The sequence below is a fragment of the Dermatophagoides farinae genome, chromosome 5 (genome assembly GCF_024713945.1).
Source record: "Dermatophagoides farinae isolate YC_2012a chromosome 5, ASM2471394v1, whole genome shotgun sequence".
Lineage (NCBI taxonomy): Eukaryota > Metazoa > Arthropoda > Arachnida > Sarcoptiformes > Pyroglyphidae > Dermatophagoides > Dermatophagoides farinae.
The window spans coordinates 4010368-4037513 of record NC_134681.1 but is presented as its reverse complement, the minus strand read 5'-3'; the positions used below and the strand labels follow the sequence as shown (position 1 = coordinate 4037513).

Here is a 27146-nt window from a genome sequence, read left to right as displayed (position 1 = left end):
AAAAAAATGCTGAAATTCAATATCATTGTCGTCGTCGTCGTCGACGACGACAGCAGCAGCAGCAGCAGTAGAAGCAGCCACAATTGTGGATGATTCAAAAAGATTTATTTTCATCATGGAAAATGTAATGAAAAATTTTGGAATGAAATGAAAAATTTTTTTTTGCCCGCACATACATTCCTGGTAACAATCAATTAGCCTTGACATTTTCATTATTTTAAACCTGAAAGTGAGACAAAAAAAACATCAAAATGACCAATGAGAAAATTTATGTCTTGTGGTTGTTGTTGTTTTTACCAAAAAAAAAAAAAAAGAATCGAAATTTTTCTGTCATAAATTCACACAAAATTCGACTGCAAACAATTTTTTGACATTTGTTGTTGTTGTTGTTGTTATTGAAGGATTTTATTGTTCATGTATTAAAATGTGTATGATAAGAATCAACCTGATTAAAATTTATTTAACAACCTGAAATGAAAGTAAAAATTAATCGAGTGTTAAAAAATAACAAGATCATCATAAAAACTGAATAATAATTAAACAAATAACAGATGCGCAACAAGATCATCATCGAAAAAAGGATATGACGCTGATGATGCTGAATAATAATTAATTGAAATTTATGTTTTTTTTTTTTTGTTGTTGTAGAACAATCGATGGCACCATCGATTATTGACGATGATAATGATGATGCAAGTACAACAACATCGCCTACTACTACTACTACTACTACGTTATCTGATAATGAAAATTCTGGCCAACAGCAAGGTATTTGTTTTTTTTCAATTTTTTTCATTCATTTAACATTTTTTTTCTTGAATTAGATTCTGATTCTATAATCAATGGATCTGAATCATCATCATCATCATCATCATTGTTATCGATGCCACAACGTGCAAGAATTATACGTAGACAACGAAGACGTATGAAAGTAAGACGATCAAATGAATTTGATGTACTCACACCAAGTGATTTGGCAATGTTACGTTTGAATAATAAACGAAAATTATTGAAAAAAGTAATAAAATTACGAAAAAAACATATAATTAAAGAACAACAGCAACAACAACAAAATGCAAATCGTTTGAATAATTCAATGATAGATGATTCAATTATTATGGATGATATAACTATTGAATCAACATTCAATCAACAGCCATCAATGATGAATACATTGGATTATCATCAATTGAAATCAACATCTTTTCCACCGCCACCATCACCACCGCCAACAACAACAACAATGATAACAACAGATACAGCTGTTGAAATACCTGCTACTGCTGATATGGCTACTACAATGGTATCACCATCATTGTTACCAAAACGTGAAAAAATTATCTGTCTATCAATGATTCGTACAACAAATATAACGGATGAAATGGCAAATGATTCAATATCGCCCAAATGTTTTTATGCATTAGAAGATGATAATACTGATACATCATCATCATCATCAACTGGCCAGATGATGAATATCGGTGGATTATTTATTGAACAACCTAATAATAGTATTCAACAACAAAAACAGCAACAATCATCATCCATTGAATCTACATCATCACCATCAACAGCATCAGTATCAGCAGCTGATTTATTACATACGGAAGAATCAACAAGTAGCCAATCATTTCAACATTATATGCCACCATTATTTTTACCACAAACAACAACAAAAGCATTTTTTAAACGTATTGGACTATTTACCAATAGTGGTTATGGTCGTTCATTACAATCAAATAATGATGATGATAATAAAGAAATAACAATGCCAATGACAACGACGACAACAACAACAACAACAACAGAATCGCCAATAATAATAGATGTGAATGAAAGACGACAACCACAACAACAACAACAACAAGATCAAGATGATAATACGATTGATAATAATAATAATGGGAATTCTATCAATATTACAAATGCTGGTGATGATGATGATGATGATGGTAGAGAAATTGAATCAATCAATAATAATGATGATGATTCAAAAGAAATTCTGACAAATTCTGATAATAATCATAGTAGTAGTAGTGATGGTGGTAGTAGTACTACAATGATAATGAATGAACCATTTGTAAATGTTTATGAATATCCACAAGTAAATAGTAATCTAGAATTGATTGTTGATAATCGAACACGTGATGATAAGGTAATATTAATGATGATAATTTTTTTGAAATGATTTTTTTGATCTAATTTAATTTTTATTTCTATGATTCTGTAAGGATATTTTGGATGTTAAATCATCACCTGAATATTATCAGCTTGTTGATGGTGATGTTGATGTTGTAGGCATTGATTCCACCAGAATCAGAATCCGAATCAAAACAACAACAATTACAGCCAAATAATTCATCGTCATCATCTGTTGAACGAATCGATTCATTTGTATTACTTGATGGTAAATCTGATAATGATGAATCGATTAAAAAACGATATCAGCCCGAAAAATCATCATCATCATCATCATCGGAATCGTTAACAACATCAACACCATCGACCATTATGGATGATTCCGAGGAAACAAGAGGAAAAAATTCTGAAGAATCAACATTGATCAAAGGTATGCTAATTGTGGTGTTTGGATCGGATTTTGAAATAAATTCTTTTCGTTTTTTTTTTGTTTATTTAGATTTATGGCAAGTAAATCGACGAAATCGTAATAAATACAAAACGAATGGATCACAATCAGATGATGTGACTAATTCAACAACAATACCGACAACAGCATTATTATTTGAACGTTATGCCAATCAACAACAACAACAAACAATCAATAAACGACCATTACGAATACCGAAATTATTATTACCAAAAGTAAATCGTCCAGCAATGTATAGCCTAAATGGATATGTACCAAAACCTTCAATTCAACGTACACAGATGGCGCTATCGGAGCCGTATTCACGAAAAGTTAGTGTTTGTTTTTTTTTCGTTTTGAAAAACTTTCCTGATTAATCAGTTGCAACGAAACAAAACAAAAAATTTTAAACATAGTCACACAGTGGTGGCTATGTATTAAACATATCGATTTCAACAGATCATCCAATCAAATGTGTGTGTGTGTGTGATCATTTAAATCGATAAAAGCATCAGAAACAATGACAAGAAACAAAAAAAATTTTTTTTTTGAATTAAAATTCAAAATGCGTACGTTCAAAATACACGATCACTTGATTCCAGGACACTTGATTCAAAAAAAAAAAAAGTTTCAATTCGATTTACCGTTTATTGATTTATTTGATTCACAACGAAATGAATCAACAAAAACGATAATGATGACGATGAAACTAAACGGGCAAAATATTTTTTGGTTCGTTGAATTTTTGCATCATTTGAAATCGATTGTCTATTTTTCATCATACGCGATTTCTTTCTTTGTGTGTGTGTGGATGTTTTTCACTGGATTTGTTTTTTTTCGCACACCGATTCCATTTGTTTTCTCAATTTTTGCCTTTAGGCAATTGAAAATTTCATTTAATTTTGCAATTTATTATTATCACCATCAAATGATATACTGTAACACATCTATCGGTCCAATAGATACTATTATGGTGTGTGTGTGTGTGTATGTGTGCGAATGAATCATTGATGCACGCCCTATAGCATCGATCGATTCTATTTGTTTTCGAGTTTTTTTTTTAGTCATCAATTCTACAAATTTCTTTTTTTCTTCATTTAGTTTTTTTTTCGATAGGGTTGATAATGATGTTGATGATGATCAATCTATAATGGAATTTATGGTAGATTTAAAATTAAATGAATGAATATAGCCTAAAGGCATCATCATCATGTGGGTGTGTGGGGGTGTATGTGTGAATATGGACGTTTTTTTTTCTCATTTCAAAAATTCTGGAATCATTTGCTACATTGCTCACATCGAGAGAGAGAGAAAAATATTCATTCACGCGAATAAAAAAAAAGAACTAGTGAGAGAAAAACAAAAAAAAGTAATTTGATGTCTGGTGTTTGAAATTCATTCGGCCATAAATGTTTCTTCTGTTTTTGTTTTTTTTTTTTTTGGTGATAAATGATGAATGATATGGTCAATATTTTTTTTCTTGTGTAGAAAGACAAAAACAAAGTTTCGTTTTTTTCTTTCTATTTCTATTTCTATTTCTACCCAAACATTTTTTCCGTTTCGACAACAACAACAACAAAAATATGATAAATTTATATACTTTTTGAGCTGATTGATGAATATAACCATTTCGTTCTCCGGTAACCGGAATTTGTAAAAGAATTAAAGGAAGAAAAACAAATGAACATTGATGATGACGTGGAATATAATTTCAGAATCATCTTATTATCATCATCATCATCATCATATCAACAACTTCAGAGACAAACCAAATTCAATGGACCAAGTATTAGTTTTTGTGTGTTTAAATGCAATATATTTTTTTTTTGTTTTGTTTAGGAAAGAAAAATAGCCCAAAGCTAGATCCAGATAGATAAAAACGATGAAAAAGATGCTTCGTTCAACTATTTCATTGGTTCAGACACAATTCTGGTTGTTGCTGTTTTCGTTATTATTAACTACAATTGCCATTGCAGTGGATTCAATTTTCTTTTACCCGGAATTATATTTATATTTTTTTTTGTGAAACAAATCGAATTTTCTCTCTTTTTGTGTGTGTGTGAATTTGTCGATCCGTTTAATTTCAATTCTGTTTTCTTTGAATTTCATTTCTGCTTGGTTCTCGGTAGTAACTAAAAAAAAAAACAAAGAAAAAATTCTACCAATTCTCTTAAGCCTAAAAGAATATGAACTGATTTCATTCTGATCTTTTGGAGATGAATTGAATTTTTTGTTTTCATAATAATAATAATGGTCATCAATGGGACATATTTTTTTTTTTGCTTGTTCCCTACGGGCTTTTCACTGTTCGTATGTGTGTGTGTGTGTCAAACATTTTGTTGTCTTTGAAAAAAAATTGAATTCTTGCAAAAAAAAATCAAAAAAAAAAAAAAATAAATTCGTAGAATGCAGAATTGTCAGAAATTGTGGAAATGAGAAATTTTCTCTTTTTTGTTTAAAAAGAATTCATCCAACAACAAAAAAAACTTTTGACATGCACTAATATTCTGCTGTGAATTTTTATTTTCTTTGGATTTTCTTTCTTCTTTTCTTCTTTTGTAAAGACAAGACAATGTGGTGATGTGATGTTGAAAATCTATAAATCTTCACCCAATTTTTTTTCTCTGTCTCTTGAATGAGTGAACAAAGGAAAAAAAAAGAATCGAAAATGTGCCGGAATTTTTGTTTTTTTTTTTTTTATTTTATTTCATCACCACCATCAACCGAATTTCCGTTCAATTCTTGATTTTTCTCTTTTTTTTCACTGTTAAAATTCCATTAATTTCAAATTGTCCGGTTGAAATTTTTTTTCTTGTGTGTGTGTGTGTGTTATTTCTTTGTAACAGAGTGTATTATGTCCATTTGATAGAAACTGGATGAAAATGAAGACGAATAAAAATATATATATAAACCAGTCAAATATGGTGATGGTAATTACATTCTAGCTGAATCATCAATTCTTTGTTTTTAAAGTTTTTTCTTCCATTCATTCATTCATTCGTTCGTATTCTTCTACAAAACTTGAAAAACTTTTCCATTCAGAATCATTCAGTACGTCATCGACAGGAAAAAAAATAAACGTTCCAATTTTAGTAACAAAATGTGTGTCCAAAAGTTCAACTGGGACAAACGTGTTTATTCGAACCATAAAAAAAGAGAAGAGATTATCAAGTTTTATTTTTGCACTTGCGTTTGAAATGTAAATTTTTATAAAATGTTTATTCTGGTTATTGTTCCACAATCACATGAACTTTTTTTTCATCCTCGATTCTGCCTGGATTCTGCTTGGATATTTAAAAAAAAATTGATACCACCACTTGAATGATGATGACAAATGATAAAAATTGGTGGTCATATTTCAATGTGATATATATGTATTAATTTGTCATGTTTCTAACAACTTTTTTTTTCATTTCGACAACAAACGATTTCTATTACGGGGAAAAAAATGGATTCTGAGTATATACACACGTACAATGATTCTGAAATGACTTTTTTTTCACTTTGGTTTAACTTTATTCGATCTGATCCGATTGTTGGATCATCATCACATTTATAAGTGGATAAGTATGAAAAATTTCCAATTGTGAACAAATTGTGAATGTTGAAACATTTTGCACTGATGATGATGATGATGATGTTACTAAGCTTGAATACTAAAATCCTCTTCTCATTTTCATTTCTGGTGGATCAAAACCAATAAACAAAACGAAATAAAAGCGAAAAATTAACTCTTGGGAATCAACTCACACACACACACACACACACACACACACACGCATATACACTTATTAGGAGTTTTACTAAAGCGATCCGATTGAATCCGTCTGATATTTTTTTTTTGTTTGTTTCTGGTTCTGACACTTTTCACTGTGTGTGTGTGTGTGCGTGTGTCCACTACTGTGTGTATTATATGATTGAGTGTTATAACAACAACAACAACAACAACAAAAAATTCTCTTTGATCAACCACCATCACCACCACCTCGATACATAATGATGAGAATGATTTTTTTTTCTTTGTTTTTGGCTAAACGCCAAAAAAGCAAGGTTCAATGAAAGAGCACGATTTCTAAACGCTTCTGAATGTTGATGAAAAATCAACAGAATCGGAGAGAGAGAGAGTGGACAATGAAGTTGGGTCTATATTATATATCATTATTATCACTGGTTATTATTATCCACTGGAATTATTATTAGACTTATTTTTTTTCTCGTAAGCAAAAATATATCTTCTAATAAAAATTGTATGGAATCGAAAATTATTTTTCTACATATATCTCATGGTATAGTTATCCAAATAATGATAATCGATTCGAATGCTAAAGCCATATAGATGATGATGATAATAATAATTCCTGATGACATTAGATCATCATCATTATTATAATGAATCATATGATTCACATTCTTTTTTTTTTTGTTTTGGCACGTGTATCATTTATTATTGAATTGTTTCGTATCATCTAGATTTATCGACGACGACGACGACGGTGGTGGTGGTGGTGGTAGTGGTGGTGGCCATCTAATCATGATCATTATGAAATGATATTAGTAGTAGAAATGAATTTCTAAATATTAAATATAAAAAAAAGTTTCAAGATGATGAGAATTTTTTTTCTTTTTTTTTATTCCGGAACACAAAAGAATTACTTATCATTATCATTGATCTGACTTTACTTGATTTTAATGGACAAAAATTTTCGTTGATTTTCACAAGAATTTTTATTACAACAATGATGATGATGATGATGATGAATTGACTCAAGAAAAAAAAAGAATTTGGAATTTTTCAAAAGAATCATAAAAAGAGAGAGAGAAAAAAAAATTCTAAATGATAATAATAATGATCATCAACTGTGAAATGAGGCTAATTTTTTTTCTTTGCTTTGTTCATATAGAATCTAGATTCTAGAATCAAACCAATCAACGATAAATGAATGAATGGTGGAAAAAAAATTGGCAAATGACAAATTGAAAATCGAAAGTCAGTGAATATAGAGCAGATGAAAGAATTAGATGTGTGTGTGTGTGTGTTAGCTAACAAAATTGAAGGGTTTACAAATGATCAAAGAAGGAAAAAAAATACAAAACCCAAATATTGAATGAATAAAGAAATATAGTGGGAAAACACAAAAAGAGAAAAAAGAAAATGATATGGAAATTGGACCACCATCACCAGAGAGAGAGAGAGAGAGAGAGAGAGAAAAAAAAAAGTTCGACGCCCAAGATGAATATTCAATTAGCTGTCGTCGATCATCATCATTGATTTTAACGTACAAACACACACACACACCCAAAATTAGAATGAGAACTAAAAAAAAAAAAACTAAACCAGAAACAAAACCGAAAAAAGTTGTTGTTGTTGTTGTTATTGTTATTGGTTCGTTTACCGAATCCAGAAAAAAAAATAAAATTCTTAGACCATCACCACAGCAGATAGGTTATTTTCATCATCTTGTACTTTTATTTGATTTTGAAATTTTGAAAATCCATTTGTACAAACAATCCAAAAAGTCAAAGTGCAATAATGAAAAAGAAAAGAAAAGAAATTCAATGTTTAATAATGATGATGATGATGATAGGTTTCAAATAGAAATAGAGAATCCATGAACCAAAGAATTTTTCCTTTCTGCCCTCTCTCTCTCTCTCTCTCTGTATCTCTTTTATGATTTTTTTTTCTTTCGATTCTCATTTTTCGGTTCAAGTTTTTTTTTCTGAAATAAGTCTTGGTTGCCGCCAATCGGTGATTGATTGAGAAAATAGACATAGCCATGAACTATACAGATACAGACTAGGCCATTGGAACCAATGGAAAAGAATAAGAGTGTTTCTCATCATCATCATCATCATCATCATTGTTCCACTGTATGGCTATAGCCATTCTTTTCTTTTTTATTCGTGTGTGTGTGTGTGTGTGTTGAATTATGATGGATCACTATAAAAATTGGAAAATGAAAAAAAAATGAGCAGAAAAAAAATCTTTTCAAAGAAAACTGATGATGCTGATGATGATGATAACCAAAAAAAAAAAAAAAAAAGTGTACAAAAGCCAGAAAAAAACACTAAACTACATATTATGCTACCACTAGCACAACCAAACTATAGTTTGTTCATTATTATTTGAATTATACTTGAATGTGAATGTTTTTTTTCATGGCTTGCAATTAAGAAAAAAAATTGATTAATATAATCAATGAAAAATTCAAATGAAATCATAAATAATAAAATAATAACCCGAACAAATTAAAAAACAAATCGAAATTATATGTTGCTGAAATGTTTTTGTTTAAAAAAAAAAATTCAAAGAATTGTCCACACTTTTATCACAAGAATGTTGAATTTCTTTCTTTTTTTTGGTCCATTGGTCAGTTTTGTTTGTCCACAATGATAATGTCAAATGATCATCATGATAATCAGTCAATGATATGAATGTCAAACATTTTTTTGTTGTTGTTGTTGTTTCGTTTTGTTTTGTTTTGGATTTGTCATCCGGCTCGATTGAAATGGAAACGAAACAAAAGATAAAAACAAAAATGGCAATGTATAACACACACACATACAAGAAAACGGAAATTAAACTTTCTGTACCAAACACACACACACACACACACAAGAATAGCATGATAAAAGGAAACAAAGAATGAAAAGAATATCTATCAGAAGGAAGTTACCATACATCTTTGTAATAATCTTGATAACAGAATCGAGAGACAACAACAAAAAAAAATATAATGGCAAATAAGGTTCTCTTGATTCTCTTTTCTATTTCTATTTTACTTTACTTTATTTTTTTTTTATCTTGACAACAGCCAACAAAAAAAAACGATTTTTTTCATTTTTGTATTATGCCCGTTTTTTTCTTTTTTGTTTTTTTGTTTTTGTTTCATTACAATGATATCAATGTCGTTATCATCATCATCATTTAAGTTAAGTTTTTTTTTCTTTTCTTGGTGCAAAATGATGGCTCCGAAAAAAATAATAGCAATGTGCGATGAAAGATGTTGTCGAACCAAAAAAAAAAAAAAAAAAACTGTACCAATTAGTGCCCACTTAAAATCAGTCGATCTATATATTTCGTTTCGTTTTGTCGAGATCAAAAAGAGAACAAGACGAAAAAAAATTGCTTTTTTCTCTCGTTTTGGTTATTGAGCTGGTTCGTCGGTCGGTCGGATGGTTGGTTGGTTGGTTGGTTGGTTGGCTGGTTGGTTGAACATTCCATAACATTCTAACAACTGGAAAAGGAAATAATGGAGATGATGATGATTGTGAATTGTGTGTCTGTGTGTGTGTGTATGTGAAAGAATGATAAAAGATTGTGTTTTTTATTTTTGCTTCTCTGTCTCTCTCTCTCTCTCTCATTTATATTGTTTTTTAGTGGTGGTGGTGGTGGTGATGATGATGGTTGTATTGGTGGGTGTTTTTTCAATGTTCAAGTTGAATGAGATTGAAAAAAAAGAATGGTTGGGTTGATGGTGGTGGTGGTGTCTCGTTTTTTTCCAACAAAATTTGTGTGTGTGCATGTGTGTGCTATATTTGGGATGTTCGTTATTAATCGATTTGATTTGATAATTGATGGTCCTGTTCTTCTTTATCGTTTTTATTTCTGGCCAAACGAAAAAAAAAGAATAAAAATCTTTTCGTTTGTTCCATCTCCCTTTATATTATTCGGTTTATTGTCAGTATCATTCATTTGTTTGATTCCATTCATTTCAGGAATTTTTGCTCTAACTCTCTCTTCATCTCTCTTTATGTTTCAAAAGCGAAAAAAAAACAATCTTAAGCTTTGAATTTAGACCGATTATTACAACTGTCATCATCATCATCATCATCATCATCTTGATGATCATCGGTGGTTATTATTGTTGCAGTTTAGTATATTACACAACAGCAATTTAACGCATATAGATTTTCTATTGTATGAAAAAAAATGAAAGAATTGCAATTACACGCATACAGAAGATAAAAGAGAAATGGTCTATCATCATTTTGGATTGTAGAAAGAATCATGAATCAGAATTTGTCATTTGGAATTTTTTTTTTTTCGTAACGAGAATATTGTTGTTTCAAATGTGGAAACTTTACAAAGACAAAATTTCAAGATTTTTTTTATTCTAAACAATTTAAACTTTTGTGTTGTCTTTTGTCATTCGACATTTGATTCATTTAATTTTTTTTTGTTCATTTTGCAAAAAAAAAAATTTCTTTCAATTTGAAATGTGAGAAAAAGACACAGTAATTTATCAGCAAATCATCCTATTATCATTGTCATCGTCTGTTTAATGAGAAGCTAAATTCTTTACAATTTTCGTTGCAATTGTTGTTGATGTAATCCTATAGAATTTTAAATGAAAAAAATTTCCCATTCATTTATTCTGGCTAATAATTTTTCTGTTTTTTTTCTTTTTTTCATTTTATCGAAATTTTTCCCGCGAAAAAAAATTATCAAAAAAAAAGAATAAAACACGACGTACAAGAAATCGTCAAAACAATACAATGAGAAAACGTCAAAAATCAAAAAAATCACAACGTCGTCGTAATAATAATAATCATCAATCATCAACATTATCAAATCGAATGAATTGGGACCACTCATCAACGATTAGAATTCAACAAACATTACGTAATAATAAATTGACTGGTAAAAATCATCCAAATATTGATGATAATGATGATGATTATTCAGATGAAGATGATAATATCAATTACAATGATGGACAACAACAACAACAACGATATGATGATATGATTGAAACATCGGAAACAATTAATAGCCATCAGAATCATAATTCATTAATACCATCATCAACTGGCCGTCATCGTAATCATCAACAACAACAGCAACCATCATCAAGAAATGATAATGATAAATTGCCGAAAAAATCAACAAAATCACGTAAACCAATAGGTATTGCCGGTGCAACATTAATGCATCATCAACATCAATCAACAAAAGCATCATTGAGTACAATACCGAAAACATCATTTGAATGTGGTGATAAAAGATCCGATGGTGTTTATGCTGATGAAGAAACCGGTTGTCAAGTATGGCATATTTGTCAAAATGGCCAAATGCATTCATTTCTTTGTCCAATTGGTACTGTTTTTAATTCCAAAAATGGTGTTTGTGATTGGTGGTATAATGTTGCTTGTTAACATATACACGAAACACACACACTCATTACAACTTTTTTTTAGTGTGTGTGTCTGTGTGTGTTTATGACCATTGAATAGATGATGATGATGATGATGATAATGACGACGACGACAAATACTCTTTGCTATATGGTTGATGACAACAAAAATTTGAACTTTTTCTTCTTTTCATTGCTCATGTTTAAATTTGAAAAAAAACAAAACAAAACGATAAAAAAAATCTGCTTTTTTTTCCATCTCACCGGTTCGTTGGCCATTGATTTTTTCCTTTTTTTTCACCAATTTTGAAATTCATTTAACTAAAAAATTTGTAATTGAAAAATGCTTTCGTTTTTGTTTTCTTATATTCATCAAATCAAACATCATCATCATCATTCATATAAATTTCATTTCATTTCAAACTCATCCGATCAATCAATCAATCAATCATTTATCATCATCATCATCAGCGTTTTTTTTCACTTCACTACATTCACTGCTCCATGTGTCTGTGTGTGTGTGTGTTTGCTGCTTTTTCGCCTATATCAGCAATACATCAATGAATTTTCAAATTAATGGTGACCTAGTGGATGCTTTTTTTCTGTTTTTTGATTTTGATTTTGTTCACATCGATTCAATTTTAATATATAAAGAATAAAATTTTCTTATTTTTTATTTTTCACATACACATATAATAATCATATTATATTTCTTAATTAAAATATTACAAATTACAAGAAAAAAAAATCTCAATGTTTTTTTCGTTTTGTTTTGTTTGTTTGTTTGTTTAAAATCATAATAATGATGATGATGATGTTCACAGAAATCAATTCACAATGATAATTATTACAATTATTACAATTATTATTACAAAAAAAAGGCCAAAGAAAATGATATTCATAAATTCATAAAAATGTTTGTTTGTGGCTTGTGTGAAAAAAAAATGGAAGTGGCAAGAACAAAAAAAAAACAGAAAAAATTGAAAGAAAAAAATTACAAGAAAAAATAAAATTATTTACAAAATTTGCAAAGATATTATAATGGTGCCCTTGTACGATGTGTCATATAATATGATTGTTGCTGTGGACGTCTACCATGTAGATTCAACATTGTTTGTTGTTGTTGTTGATGATGATGATTTGTACTATCTGGATTTGATTCAATAATAAATTGTTGCTGTAAATGATGATCCATTATAATTGATTGTTGCTGCTGCTGCTGTTGTTGATTAGTATATTCTACATATGGTGGTGGTGCCTGTTGTTGTTGCTGTAGCTGCTGATTATTATTATGATGATCAATTGATGATTGTTGATGATAATGATGTGGATGTTGATTTTGTGAATGAAGTATTGGACTTTGTAATGAAGAATTATATGCTGATGTTGTTGTTGTTGTCGATGCTGTTGTTGAATTATTATTTACCAATGGTAATGGTGGTAATGGCTGATTTGGTGGTGGTGGTAATGGTTTTGTACTAAATGGATTCCTTACAATAGGGCTTGATTGATTATTATTATCATTATTATTATTATTATTTGTTTTGCCCAATTTATGTAATGACATTGTTGATTGATTAATTGATCGATCAGATTGATTTGTTGTCATTGATGGTGGCAATTGTGCATAATGATAATGATGTTGATATATTGGCTGCTGTTGTTGATGTTGATTATTATTGGACATTATCGTTGAATCATATAAAACTGAACTACGTGCCAATGATGATGATGAACTTAATGATGATGGTGCTAATGTTGGATAGCCACCACTAGCGCCGCCACCAATACCACCACAATTTGTAACAACAACTGTTGATGTACGTCCTTTTAAATTATCAACAACAGGTCCATGATGATTTGATTGATGTCTACCAATGGTGGAATTATTATTATTATTATTATTACCAAATGTTAATGATCCAAGTGCACCACTCATTGATCCAATTACGCCTGATGATGATCCACTGCCACCATTTCCGCTACCAGCAGCACCACCAATCGTAGAATTAGCTGGCATTGCAAAACGTAATTTTTCCCAAAAACGACGTTCTTGCCATGTTAATATTGTTACACCACGTATACAGGTTTTTGTTTCTGAATCTAAACGTTGTAATAATGATTCTGCCTGTTTGGCTGGTGAATTATTATTATTATTATTATTATTATTCATTGGCATTTGTGATGATAATGTTGGCGATGTCATCGGTGAACTGACTAATGGTTGTTGTTGTTGATGAAGATGTTGTTGTTGTTGTTGTTGCTGCTGTGTTTGTGTTGGTACAACCACTACAATTAATCGATGTGTTTTACAACTGGTCAATGTTTCTTGATGTGCTGCTTTCAATTCAAATTTACACCATTCAGATTGTAAAAATTGTTCAGAAATAACGACTAATGTTCTTCGTGAACATTCAATTGCTTGTGTAACAGCATCAAATGCATAGCCATGATCTTTTGTTGTCATTACACCCATTGTTGTGCCGGAACCTGGTGATGCTGTTAATGAATCAACATTTGTCGGAGCTGGTAAATCACGATAACGTAAACATAAACGATATGGTGGATAACCACATTCTAATTCAGCTGCCAATTGTTGTGCAACAAACGATTCATCTTGTCGTGCATAGATGACAAATGCATCGAATAATTTTTCACTATCACGAACATAAGTATCATTAAATCCATTACGGCCGGCACGTCTACGTGATCTTGAGGAACCAACTGAACCGGAACCCGATGAACCGGATGAACTATCATTAGAACCGAAACAGAAACCGGACTCAAATAAACGTATACCATAACGGCCATAGAACCATAATTGTATATCTTGTTTAAAACGAATTGTAAGAAAAATAGACATACATAATATCAACAATATCGATGGTAATAATATGATCCAAAACCATGATGATGAATTGAATGGCATCGATGACGATGACGGCGACGATGATGATGGTATAGAAAAATGTGAACCAGATGGCCAATATGAAGAATGATTCTGTAATGGTGGTGGTGGTGGCATTACTGGTGATGGCAGCAATTTTGGTCGTATACCACCCAATAAATCTATTGGTTGATATGTGAGATCTGGATCATTTTCATCATCATTTACATTTGGAATGATTGGCATCGATACACGAGAATTATCATTATTATTATTATTATTGTTGTTGTTGTTGTTGTTGTTCGTAATCGGATTCATTGGTCTTGATTGATGATGATAAATTGAATCAAAATTATTTGCATTCTGTGGATATAAACCAGGTACTGATGATTGATGTGGTGATTGTGTTGATTGTTGTGATGGTGGCTGTTCTGCTGATGGATCTGGTGTTGGTGGTTTGGCTGTTGCCGGATAATAATCTTGATGTTGATTTATAGATGATGATGATTGTTCAATCAATGGATTCAATGAACTAATAGATGTTGTTGGTGTATTCAACATTAGATAATATTGTCTGGTAAGATTACATTTATCAATCAGATGATTAGCTGCGCCACCTACGAATAATGTTGAACCATTTGGTTGGCAACGTATTTCTTGATAATCAGCAACCGATATTCGTTGTCTTAATTGCCATAATGTTTCATACATTATTGCCAATGATGAACATTGACATGACCATGGATTTTCACCTATACGTATGGATAATTTATTCTGATGATGATGATGATGAAGAATATGATGATGTGAATGTGGTGTATTGGCCGCTATTGTCATCGATGCTGCATTAGTGTCCATAACAAACCATTGACCAAATGTTTGTAAATGATTATGATCAATACGTAATGTTTGTAATGAACGTAATGGATGAAATGTTTTATCATTAATAAATGACAGACGATTATTTTGTAGATTCAATGTTGTTAAATAATGTAAACTTTCAAATTCATAACCATATAATGCTGTCAGTAGATTATTTTCAAGATGTAATTCTTCCAGATAAACTAAACCATTAAAACTACGATTTGAAATGGTCTCAACCATTGAATGATTCAAATGTAATATGCGTAAATTTTTACGGCCAATAAATGTATGTGCATTCAATGATTGTAGATGATTACCATCTAGATATAATGATGTTACATCCATCGGTATACGTAATGGTACCTGACGATAACGGCCACCACTACAATCGACAATATTCGTATTCCATGTTTGATCATAATAACAGGTACAATTCTCTGGACACATCATTTCACAATCACATGCATCAAATTCACAACAATGACATAATGCAAAACAATGTGAACGATAACGGCATAAGAAATTTGATGAATTTGCTTGTAATAATGGTACAAAATTATTTGATTTTAAATTATTTGACAATGTTGTCGTTTTTGTTATTGTGGCTGCTTGTGACGATTGTTGTTGTTGTTGGTCATTTGTTGTTGTTGTTGTTGATTTATTATTAATAGACAATAACAATGATTGACGTGAAAATGGTAATTCACATTCCACTTGATCAAGATCACCAATTCTTGGATATGTTGAAATAGTACCAGAACCGGTTACACCACCAACTAATTGATTAACACGTTGTAACCATTCCATAGTACAATCACAATAATATGGATTACTGGATATTAAAAATATTGGTGATGGTAGATTTTTAACGTTCATCATATTTTCATTGGTTGATTCTTGTTCATCATCTTTATCAATACTGGTTATTTGTGAAATCGATAACGGTAATGATGTGGATGATCCAAATTGAAAATAACCATTTGTTGGTCTTTGGACACCCAAACGGAATGCATTATTATCAATACGGCGTAAAGAATTATTACGCAAATCAACAAAGGTGATATTATGTTTGGCAACAAATGCAAATTGATCAATTTTTTCCAAACGATTTTGCCGTAAATTCAGTACACGTATTGAATTTGGTATGGATGTTGCTTGGATTTCTTTCAATTGATTACCATTAACATCTAATTGTTCTAAACGTAATTGTAAATCACGTTCAAAATAATTGCCCAATGTTTCTAAACGATTTGCCGATATATCCAATACAATTAGACCATTTGGTATGATTGAATAATCAAAACGTTGAATTTTGTTCTGACTAATATTAAATATTTGTAAACGTTCCAATTGTTTTATCGTTGCAAATGTTGTAGCCGAAATAATATCATTGAATTCATTACGATCTAAACGTAATACACGTAACGATTGACGTAGATCAATGAATGTATCTTTATCCAATTGCCGTAGACGATTACCGCCAAGATATAATTGTTGTAATGTAGACATAATCGGTCGTAATGCATTTCTGGTTATATTGACCAGATAATTATCGCTTAGATCTAATTTTTTAATTTTCGTACCAATCAATGCCGTTGAATCGGTCCATGTTGTGAATTTATTTCCCGAAAGATTCAATTGATTCAATTTATTCAATGAACGTAATGCCATGGGAATTGTTGTCAAACGATTGGCAGATAAATCAAGATTCTATACATGAAGAATATATTCATTGTCGATGTGGAAAAAAAATGAAACAAAAAAAAAAGAAAGAAAAAGAAAAAAAATTAATGAAATGCATAATGTTAATATTGCGAAAATTGAGATTTTTTTTCTTTCTTTTTTTTTCTCACATATGGCGAAATCGACACATTTGATGCCTCTGTATATAATGTGTGTGTGTAATGTGCAATGTGATTTGTTGAATGAAGAAAAAAAAACCAATTAATTATAATTAAGATTAATTAATTAGAATTCGCCATCATTATCATCATGTGACACAAGCCAATGTGTGTTTTTGTTTGTGTATGTGTGTATGTATATGTGAAAGGCATTACTGGTTCATGCATCTCATTTGCATTATTGAAAATAAATGAGAAGAAAAAAAAATATCAAACAAAAATCCAATAACTAACCTGTAAATTGCTACAATTTTTAAATGCATCTTCATGCACATGTTCCAATTGATTATGTGATAATAATAGCTGCTGTAATACAAATAATCCGGATAATATTGATTCCGGTAGATGACGAAAACGATTTCCAGCCAATTTAAGTTTATGTAGATTATATAATGTTGAAAAGGCTCCTTCGTCAATTGTTTCCAATTCATTATATTCTAATGAAAGCACTTGTAATGAATATTGATTCTGAAATGTTGATGCTGGTAAACGTCGTAGATTGTTACCAGAAATATCCAATACAATAACACGTATTAGATCGGCAAATGTATCTGATGTCAATGTATCCGATGTTATTTGATTGCCGGCAACATTTAATACTTGTAATTTTGAAAGGCCTTGAAATAGACCGATTGGCAATTCAATAAGGCCATTATTTGCTAAATGTAATTCACGCAATTCATCCGAATCACGAAACATACGACCAGGTAATGTACGTAAACGATTTCCAGATAAATCCAATACATGTAAACGACGTAATGCAGAAAAAGCTAATTCAGTAATCTCCGTTATATGATTAGCAGATAGATTTAAATGTTGTAGATTTTTCAATGCAGCCACACCACTTGTTTCTGGTACAAATTCCAATCGGTTATTAGATAAATCTAAATGATGTAATTCTTGTAAACAAAGACGTCCAGTTGCTGGATCTATAAGACCAAAACTGGCTAAATTTATCAAATGATTATATGATAGATTCAATGTATGTAATGTTAAAAATGGACAGAATAAATCATTTGGTAATGATTCAATATGATTTTGGCTTAAATCTAAATGTTCAACCGTTGATTCAACATGACGAAATGAATACGGTTCAACTAAAAGACTTTCATCATTTAATCTTGATGATGATGATTGATCACCATTATTATTATTATTATTATTATTATTATTATTATTATTATTATTATCATCATGAATGTTGCTTGTTGACGTTGATGATGATGATGCACGACGAATCGTGAGATTTTTCAATGATGATAGGCCACGAAATGTATCGGTTGGTATACGATCGAATAGACAATCATCAATCTGTAATGATTGTAATGAATGTAAATGTTCAAATGGTTGTTGTTGATGATGATGACCAATATTACTAGTGCGTAATAATGTTGAACGTTGATATAATGATTGTTGCTGTTGTGGAAATATCGATTGTCTATTGATCGATGATGAATGTGGATCATCAAATTGAAATATTGGTTGAAGATGATGTATACCTTCACTATTGACACCAACATTACTACCACCACCAATACCATTATTTGTACCAAAACATTGAATCATTAAACGTACAGTATGTATTGGATCAATAAGTGATATATTCAATGTATAAGGCGTTAATATTGGTACAGAACAACGTAATGAAACATCAAAATCATTTGATGATGATAATGTTTCCGATGTTGATGATGATAATGATGAAGATGAATGATGATTATGATGATGACTCAGCTCATTCATTGTCAATGTTGATGATGATGATGATGATGATGAAAGGGTTGATAATGATGCTGATGATGACTTAAGACGGCTATCACGAGATAATTGTTGATTATTATTGGACATCATAACATGTGTCCAAGTACATGGACCTGGTGCTATATAATGACGACAATCACCAATTGTTGTCAATATTATAATCATCATCATCAATATTGATATGATCACTGATAATAAAGATGATGGTGATAATGATAATGATAATCGACTATTTTGATGTTTAAATCTTTTTCTATTATAAAAACAACAATGTTTCTGTTGTTGTTGATAAGAATGATGATGATGGTCATCATTGTTGTTTTTAGGCCTTTTTTCAAACATAATCATCATGGCATTATCATGGCCATGGCCATCATCATCATCACCATTATAGAGATCATTATTATCATATCTTCTTTTCAACATTGTCCATCTATGATTATCATCATCACATGTATTATAAAAACATTTATTATTATTAATTATCACAGAATTATTTGATATTTGATGATTATTGGCCATTTTATTGATTTTGGCAATATTTTCTATTCTTCTTAATGAATTCATATCATTATCATCATATTCATTGATTTTTATTGGTTTTTTATATTTTTCACGCCAACGATCATAATGCTGTTGTTGTTGCTGCTGCTGTTGCTGATGTTGTTTATTGATCATCATTATCAATATTTTATGATCAATATGTTGTTGTTGTTGCTGTTGATCATTGATGATGATTGAATTGAAATTTTTCTTTCTCATCACCATCATCAACAACACAATCAATACTTGATTGAAAATTTATTGATTTTTTGTTGTTGTTGTTGTTGCTGTTATTATTTTTTGAAAGTAATGGGTTAAAGGTGAGAATGAGTGGTGAGAAAAAAAAAACAAAGGCTTAGTGATGATGATGAATGATGACGATGAGAATGGCACTTTTTTTTAATGTCTTTCTCGGGGCAAGAAAAAAAAAGTAAAAAACCCAAAATTATTGTTGTTTTCAATTGATTGATTGATTGATTGTCGTTATCGTTTTTTGGTTTATGATTTTACATTTCAAAATTTCTAATTTTTTTTTTACTTTCTGATCATTTAATTTTCATTCTTGAAAAAAATTTTCATTCAATCAATGGCCAGAATCATCATACGTAGTAAATGAATGAATGGATAAAATCTAGAAAAAAAAAGAGAGAGAACATTATGAGAAATGAGTGTAAACAAAAAAAATGAAACGAAAATAAATCCTTTTTAAATGAATGAAATTTTTTTGCAGTCAGAATTTCAGGAAACAACTAGGTGGTGGTAATTACACAGTAGATTTTTTTTTAATTTGAAACTTTCTCTGTGTGTGTATGCTTGTATCAACAAAAAAAAAATCACTGGATGTGTTTGTGTGCGTGTATCTGGCAAATTGCTATAAAGATGACGATGAGAAAAAAAAATTAATGGCAAAAAAGATTAATCATTTCATCATATTGAACATATTGATCATCATCATCAAGTTGATGATGATCATTAATCATTTTATATATTTACAAATGTGATGATTTTTTTTTTAAATTTTTGTTTTTTGTGTCAATTTTATTGATTTCGACACTAGATGGCACAAAGTGCCATGATTCGAATTTTTTTTTGCACACATAAAAATTATAAAACAGAAAAAACAAATTTCAGTGAATAGTAATCAAGTGAATTTTGTTTTGTTTTGTTTTTTTTTTTGTTACGAAAAATCTAAAAAAAAACTAAAATAAAATGAAAAGTTCAACGATGATCTAATGGATGGTAAGTACGAGAGAAAAACGAATACATTGAATGGCGAAAAAGTGAACTCTAGGGACCTATTGAATCCAATTGAATCGAACTGAACCAAACGAAAAAAAAACCGATTAGATTAAATTGAACTGAAACTTATACATACACACATACACATTCTGAATTTCAATCGAAAACCGGATATCAACTTTGACTTTGATAAGAGTTTTAATGTGTGTATGTGTGTGTGTGTGTGTGTGTGTGTGAGTGAAACTAGATTGTTGACTAGCTTAGAAATTGTAAAAATAAGAAAAAAAATTCTATTTCAAAGCTTTGAAAATAAAACGGAAACAAAATTGATGCAAAGAAAGTTGTTGGATAGTTTGGTAAACAGTTTTTTTCGGTTTCTTTGGTTTATTTGTTTGAAATGAACCAAAAATGAAACATTTTCTCTCTCTCTCTCTCTGTATGTCTGTGTATGTGAATCGCGTCACGGTATTGATAATATTTGTTTTCGTATGGCTAATCCATTTTGTCTTTTTGGCCTAAAAGGTTCACACATGTTCATCATCATTTCAGATAGTTTTTTTTTTAATGATACAGGGTGGAGAAATATTTGTTTGAATGATCCTATATGCGACCACAAAACAAAAATGTGATAATAAAAGCCAATTTTATCAACCATCAAAAGAGAGATTAACACATTTGATACAATGATGATGATGATGATGATGGTGGTGGTGGTTGGGTTCATTCACAGAATTCACAGTCCATTTTAATGTTGAACTTTGAACAGAATTTATATCGAATGTAAAATGGATCACATTTTTACATTATAAACACACTCACATACTCATTTTCAATGGATTTTTGCTAATAGATTTTGGGTTTCTGTTTTTGTTTTCCCCATTTCTTGGATATTACGGGATAATTGCTTGTCAAACGATTTTTTTTCCTGGTTACTCTGGTCTTCTCTCTTTCTTTCTCTCTCATTCACTTTCTCGTTTTTGGTGATCACCAACATTGACATCATCCATTTGAATGATGCTTATTATTTGATGGAAAAAAAAGCAACACACACACACATACACAATAATTTTATGGACACAAATATATTCAATGATTAATGATTATGTTTTTATGTGTTCAAATAGCTCTATTGTGTGTCTATAGCTAGCTAGCTAGCTATTATGTTCCAAGTGTATTTGGAAGAAGAAAAAGAAGAAGAAGAAGTAATAAATTGTGATTGGAAACCACTGAAATTTTTTTTTCAATCCATCCATCCATCCACATTCATCTATTTATTGAAACGAAAAAAAAAACGTGAAACACACACACACACACACACTCGCACATTTTCATATATATGACTGTAATATATGATGATGATGATGATGATGGAAGTAAAAAAAAAAATCCAACTTTTCATGTGTGACATATAATAACGACGATGAGTGCACACACGTGATTTTGATGATAATGATATGGTTTTTTTTTCTTTTTTTTGGCTGTTGTTTAGTTCCTCTCTGTCAGTATTGTTTCATATTATGGATCGAGTTCGTGTGCGTGTGAATGGGCTTGTGTGTGTGTAGATCACATTTGACAAAGTCAAAGTGTTTCTCCCAGAAAAAAATGAATGAATGAATACAAGTTTCAACAGTGATACAATAGTTCAGAGTATGTTACAGAGTTTCGCTATTTTTAATCCTATTTGATATGCTGTATATAGGAACAAACACACACATTGTATGGAAAAAGAAAATTTTTGGGAGATTTTCTCATTCCTTGTTTGCACTGTTTCTTCCACTTTTCATTTTGATTTTTGTGACTTTTTTTTCGTTTTTTTTTTGTTGGAACCAAACATTTTTTTCTGTTTTGTTTTTTTTTGGCACGCTATATTCTAATATCATTGATGACGATGAGTATCATGGATGGTTGGAAATAATGTTGCTGGTGGCACGCACTTTGTTGTTGTTGTTGTTGTTGTTGTTTTTATTTTATTTTCACATTGTCCTCTATAGTGTTGAATCATAAAAACTTTGAAATTTGAATATAACAAAAACAAAAGTGAATGAATGAATGTAAAAGTGTTACCCAATAAAGCCAAAAGCTAATGCATCATCATCTTTAACTGGATCACTTATTATTCTGTGGTCTATATATATTTTGAGCAAACGACCAATGGAAAAAATGTCATCATAAAATAATTGGCAAATGGTTTGTTGTTGGACAGAGAAGCAGAAAAAAATGCCATTAACTTGTTTTTCATGACATATTCTGCATTGAAGAAAGAAAATTTTTTTTTTTATTATCACATATTAATCACATTCATCTTTTTTCTTTTCTTTTTTTTTTTGCTCACATGACATGGCGGTCAATTCATTTGCCATTTAAATGTGTGTGTGTATGGTGTGTGTGTGCGTTTGTGTGTGTGTGTGTCACACTAAAATTTCCCTATTTTTCCCTTGTTCACATCGTTCATTTGTTTTTGTTGAAAATGAATCGAGTGACCATGAAAAATGGTTAGATTAAACTCTCTTTGTGTGTGTGTTTGTAATAGGTTCGTATTCATTTGTTTTTGTCATTTGGAACTTTGTCGTTTTGTTCCATTGTGATCTTTTGTGTGTGTGTGTGTGTGTGTGTGTGTGATCACTGTGGACACAATTTTATTTCGCGGTCAATGGCTTGATTTATTTCATATTTGAATGCATTATACACAAATGAATCAATCATTACATTGGTCACGTGATTATCAATTCATTCATCCTATAAAATGACCAGCAAGATAAAAAAAAGGAAAAAAAACAAGGAAAACAAAAATACATGACATCCATCATGATTTGTGATGATTCGTGATGAATAAGAAAACAAAATAAAAAAATCAACCATAATGCTAAAAAGTAATTTCTCCATAATTTGACATCACCATAATAATAAGCAACATATTACACACACACACACACACACACACACACACACACACACACACACACACACACACACACACACACACACACACACACACACACACACACACACACACACACACACATTTAAATTCAAATTCAAACAGACAAAAAAAAATGAATAGATATCAATCAATCAATCAATCAAACAAACAAACAGACAAACATACTAATAACAACAACAACCACTACAACAACAGAAATAAACATTAGAAGATTGATTGATTGATCTGATAATGTATGTAATATCCAAAAAAAAGAAAATCAAAAAAAAAAAAAAAATTTTTTTGAAATAAATAAGAAAAACACTAATCTAGTAGCTACCCCCTGGTTATGTCATATGACATGACATGACTTATATCATCATCATCATCATCGATGAACGACCATCGTGATGATATTATAAAGCAAGCTTGTGTTTCTTATATATTAATGTATAAGAAATAAAAAAAATAACTAAATGTCATCCATGTCTGATGATCATGATGATGATGATGATGATGGTGGTGGTTGTGGTGGTGAATGTGGTCGGGTATCAATTATATCGGACACCAAAATTTTAATTCCATAAAACATTGAGTAAAAAATGAATGCATTACATTTCAATTGAAAATTATGATGATTGAAGAGAGAGAGAGAGAGAGATGGATTGATTCCATTTTCATATATTACACATACAAATGGAATAGGATAAACGATGATGATGATGATGGTGGAATGAAAACTATATTATGGTAGTCGTCGTCGTCGTCGTCGTCGTAGCATCAACATCATAATAATAATTATCATCGTCTTTTTAAAAATGGAAAAAAACAACACTGGACATTGTTTTTTTTTTTTTTTTTGATGATTATATGTGGCTAACGACAACGATGACGACGACGACGAAGACGGATTCCATCAAAACAAAAAACAAAAACAAAAAAAAATCAAGACATTATTATCATGAATATATATCTATAACATTCAATGAACGATGAATTAAACAACTAAAATTAACAAATGTTCATGAATGATCATCAATTGATCATCATATATATAATATGGACATTTATTCATTATCATTAATGAAATATTCAAAAGATCTAATCAATCAACAAACAAAAATCTTGTTGTTTAAATACGGACAATGATGATGATGATGGTCTACATATATCACACACACACACACCGATAGTGGAGCAAAATTTTTGTTTGTTTGTTCTGCTTTACTTTCAAAAATGTAATCCATCTTGGTTTGAATTTGATGTTTTGTTTTTTTTTTGCTGGTGTATATTTCACCACTTTGTATTTTTTGTATGTCGTGTGTCATTTTGGTTCCTGATTCACATTAATTCACTTGTTTGTTTGTTTTTTTTTTGGTATATTACATTTTCAAGATGTTAAGAATCACTCTATGTCTCTGTCGGTGCATGTAAGTTTCTAATGATGATGATGATGATGATGATGACGATGATAAGAAAATTAAAATAGCACACATGACATGACATGACATGTGACCTGACAACGCTATCTATTTTTTTTACAATATGACTAATGTTTGTTGCTGTTGTTGTTTTTTTTTTGTTCAAAATGAAAAAAAAAAATTCAAAATTATCATCCGTCTTTGTCGTCATGTCGACAATGTGATGACGTAGTGGCATACATACAACAGCAGAGGGTTTTTCTTTTTTTTTTATTTATTTTTTTTTCAGCTAAAAACATTGGAAAAAAATTTTCAAAAAAAAAAACGAAACGAAACGAAAGGGGTGTGTGCGTGTGTGTGTGTGTATAGGCATTAATTTCTTCTTGATGACATATTGATTGATTGATCGATTGATTAGAGAAAAAAAAATATTAGAAAAAGTAAGCAAAAGCAGTAGCGAAAATTATTGATTCACATACACACCAAACACACAGCTGCTGCTGCTGTTATGTTTTTGCAAGGAAAAAAAATTTTTTTGACATCATTTTTATTAATGGAAATGTATTCGGTTCATTCATTGCAAAATACTTTGATAAGATATGAGTTATGAACATTTTTTTTGTTTGTTTGTTTGTTTGTTTACAGGTAATGTATGAATTAAAAGCTGAATGTTAGAGATAAGGTAAATGGGATTTCATTTTAAATTAGTTCAACCACCATTTTCAAAAATTAAAAATATGAATTTTTCATTATGCACATTTCAAATGGCAATGAAAACAACAACAACAACAACGACAACAACAACAGCCATTTCAAAAATTAGAATCTAGACTGGAATCATCCTGAAGGTGTGTGTGTGTATGTGTGTATGTAATACGAAAGCGGATGACAATTTATCTTGTCACAAATCTTTTCTTTTCTTTTTTTTTTTGTATCATCATCATCATCATCATCGTTATCCCTCAAACTGTAACTAGAATCTAGAATTTTGATATATAAAAATGACATAAGCTACAAATCTACACATACATTATAACAATTTGGCTGTGATTTTTTTTTCTCTTCCGCTTTATTTCTCTATCTCACACACACACATACATTGGTTGTTTCAAAGAAAAAAAATAAGAAAAAAAAAACAAAATTCATCGTTGTAGTTGTCCCAACAGATTTCCAGAACAAATACACACACACACAGACACACGATAAAAGTCGGTGATTAATGTATTTTAATTAATTGTAATTGATTAAAATTACAATAATAATAATAATAAATGACAGCAAACATTGTCAAAAGTAGTCATATATAGCAGCAGCAGCAGCAGTAGCGGCAACGAATTTTTTTTTTGCTTGGTTCCACTTCCTGTAGACTCTATAGTATAGAGTTTGGTCGGTTGGTTGCCCAATGATATACATGATCATCATGATAATATAGATAGTAGATGTGTGAGTTGTAAGTATATTGTAGTTTTATTGTAACAACAAAATCAGCAAAAGTTATCACAAACATTTTTTTTTTTTTTGTTCACAATTTACAAAATGTCGCACATACAAGAAAAAAAAATTTTTTTTTTTCACAAACGATGGTCCATCATTATATCCATATGGATGTTGTTGTCACCACCACCACCACCACCACCATCATCATCGCCATCATAGTCACAGGTGTAGAACATGAATTTTCACTTTTATTTTCGAATTTTTTTTTCTTTTTTTTTTTTTTGATTTTCACTCTACTTTTTCTACATAAATTCTCTCTTTTATTAATGTTTTTTTTTTTCGTCTACTTTCTTGTTTCACCGAAAATCATGTTCATCATCATCATTTACTGTTTTTTTTTCCACTTTTTTTTGCCGCCTAATTCATGGAAAGTATCAAGTTTTTTTTTCACT

General features: G+C 30.2%; 2 protein-coding genes and 1 long non-coding RNA gene across 3 annotated transcripts in view; 1 reads left to right on the top strand and 2 right to left on the bottom strand.

Annotated features, from left to right (window-relative positions):
- The window catches only part of LOC124499146 (uncharacterized), a 38565-nt gene extending 26096 nt beyond the window's left edge, over window positions 1–12469 (top strand). Inside the window, exons 2-6 of the mRNA XM_075731017.1 lie at window positions 649–768; window positions 825–2155; window positions 2232–2569; window positions 2639–2919; window positions 11045–12469. Of these exons, the coding sequence (XP_075587132.1) occupies window positions 649–768; window positions 825–2155; window positions 2232–2357 (1577 nt within the window). The 3' untranslated portion in view covers window positions 2358–2569; window positions 2639–2919; window positions 11045–12469. The remainder of the gene's footprint in view (window positions 1–648; window positions 769–824; window positions 2156–2231; window positions 2570–2638; window positions 2920–11044) is intronic.
- On the bottom strand, window positions 12383–19981 carry LOC124499353 (uncharacterized). Its single transcript, XM_075731016.1, has 2 exons — window positions 17608–19981; window positions 12383–17182 (listed from the first exon to the last, which is right to left on the bottom strand). Exons 1-2 carry the CDS (start codon window positions 19903–19905, stop codon window positions 12758–12760), a joined length of 6723 nt encoding a protein of 2240 aa, XP_075587131.1. The 5' UTR covers window positions 19906–19981; the 3' UTR covers window positions 12383–12757.
- A 76-nt stretch (window positions 19982–20057) lies between these two features.
- LOC124499694 (uncharacterized) overlaps window positions 20058–27146 on the bottom strand; it is a 72871-nt gene continuing 65782 nt past the window's right edge. The window contains exon 5 of the long non-coding RNA XR_012832237.1: window positions 20058–20308. This is a non-coding gene — a long non-coding RNA (uncharacterized LOC124499694). The remainder of the gene's footprint in view (window positions 20309–27146) is intronic.

What these genes read in the sequence shown, in the direction of transcription:
- LOC124499353 (XM_075731016.1), bottom strand. Translation starts at nt 19,905, where the DNA reads ATGATGGTGATGAGAAAGAAAAATTTCAATTCAATCATCATCAATGAT. An exon ending in AAAATTGTAGCAATTTACAG is followed by an intron (nt 17,183 to 17,607) that starts GTTAGTTATTGG and finishes CTTCATGTATAG; the next exon opens with AATCTTGATTTATCTGCCAA.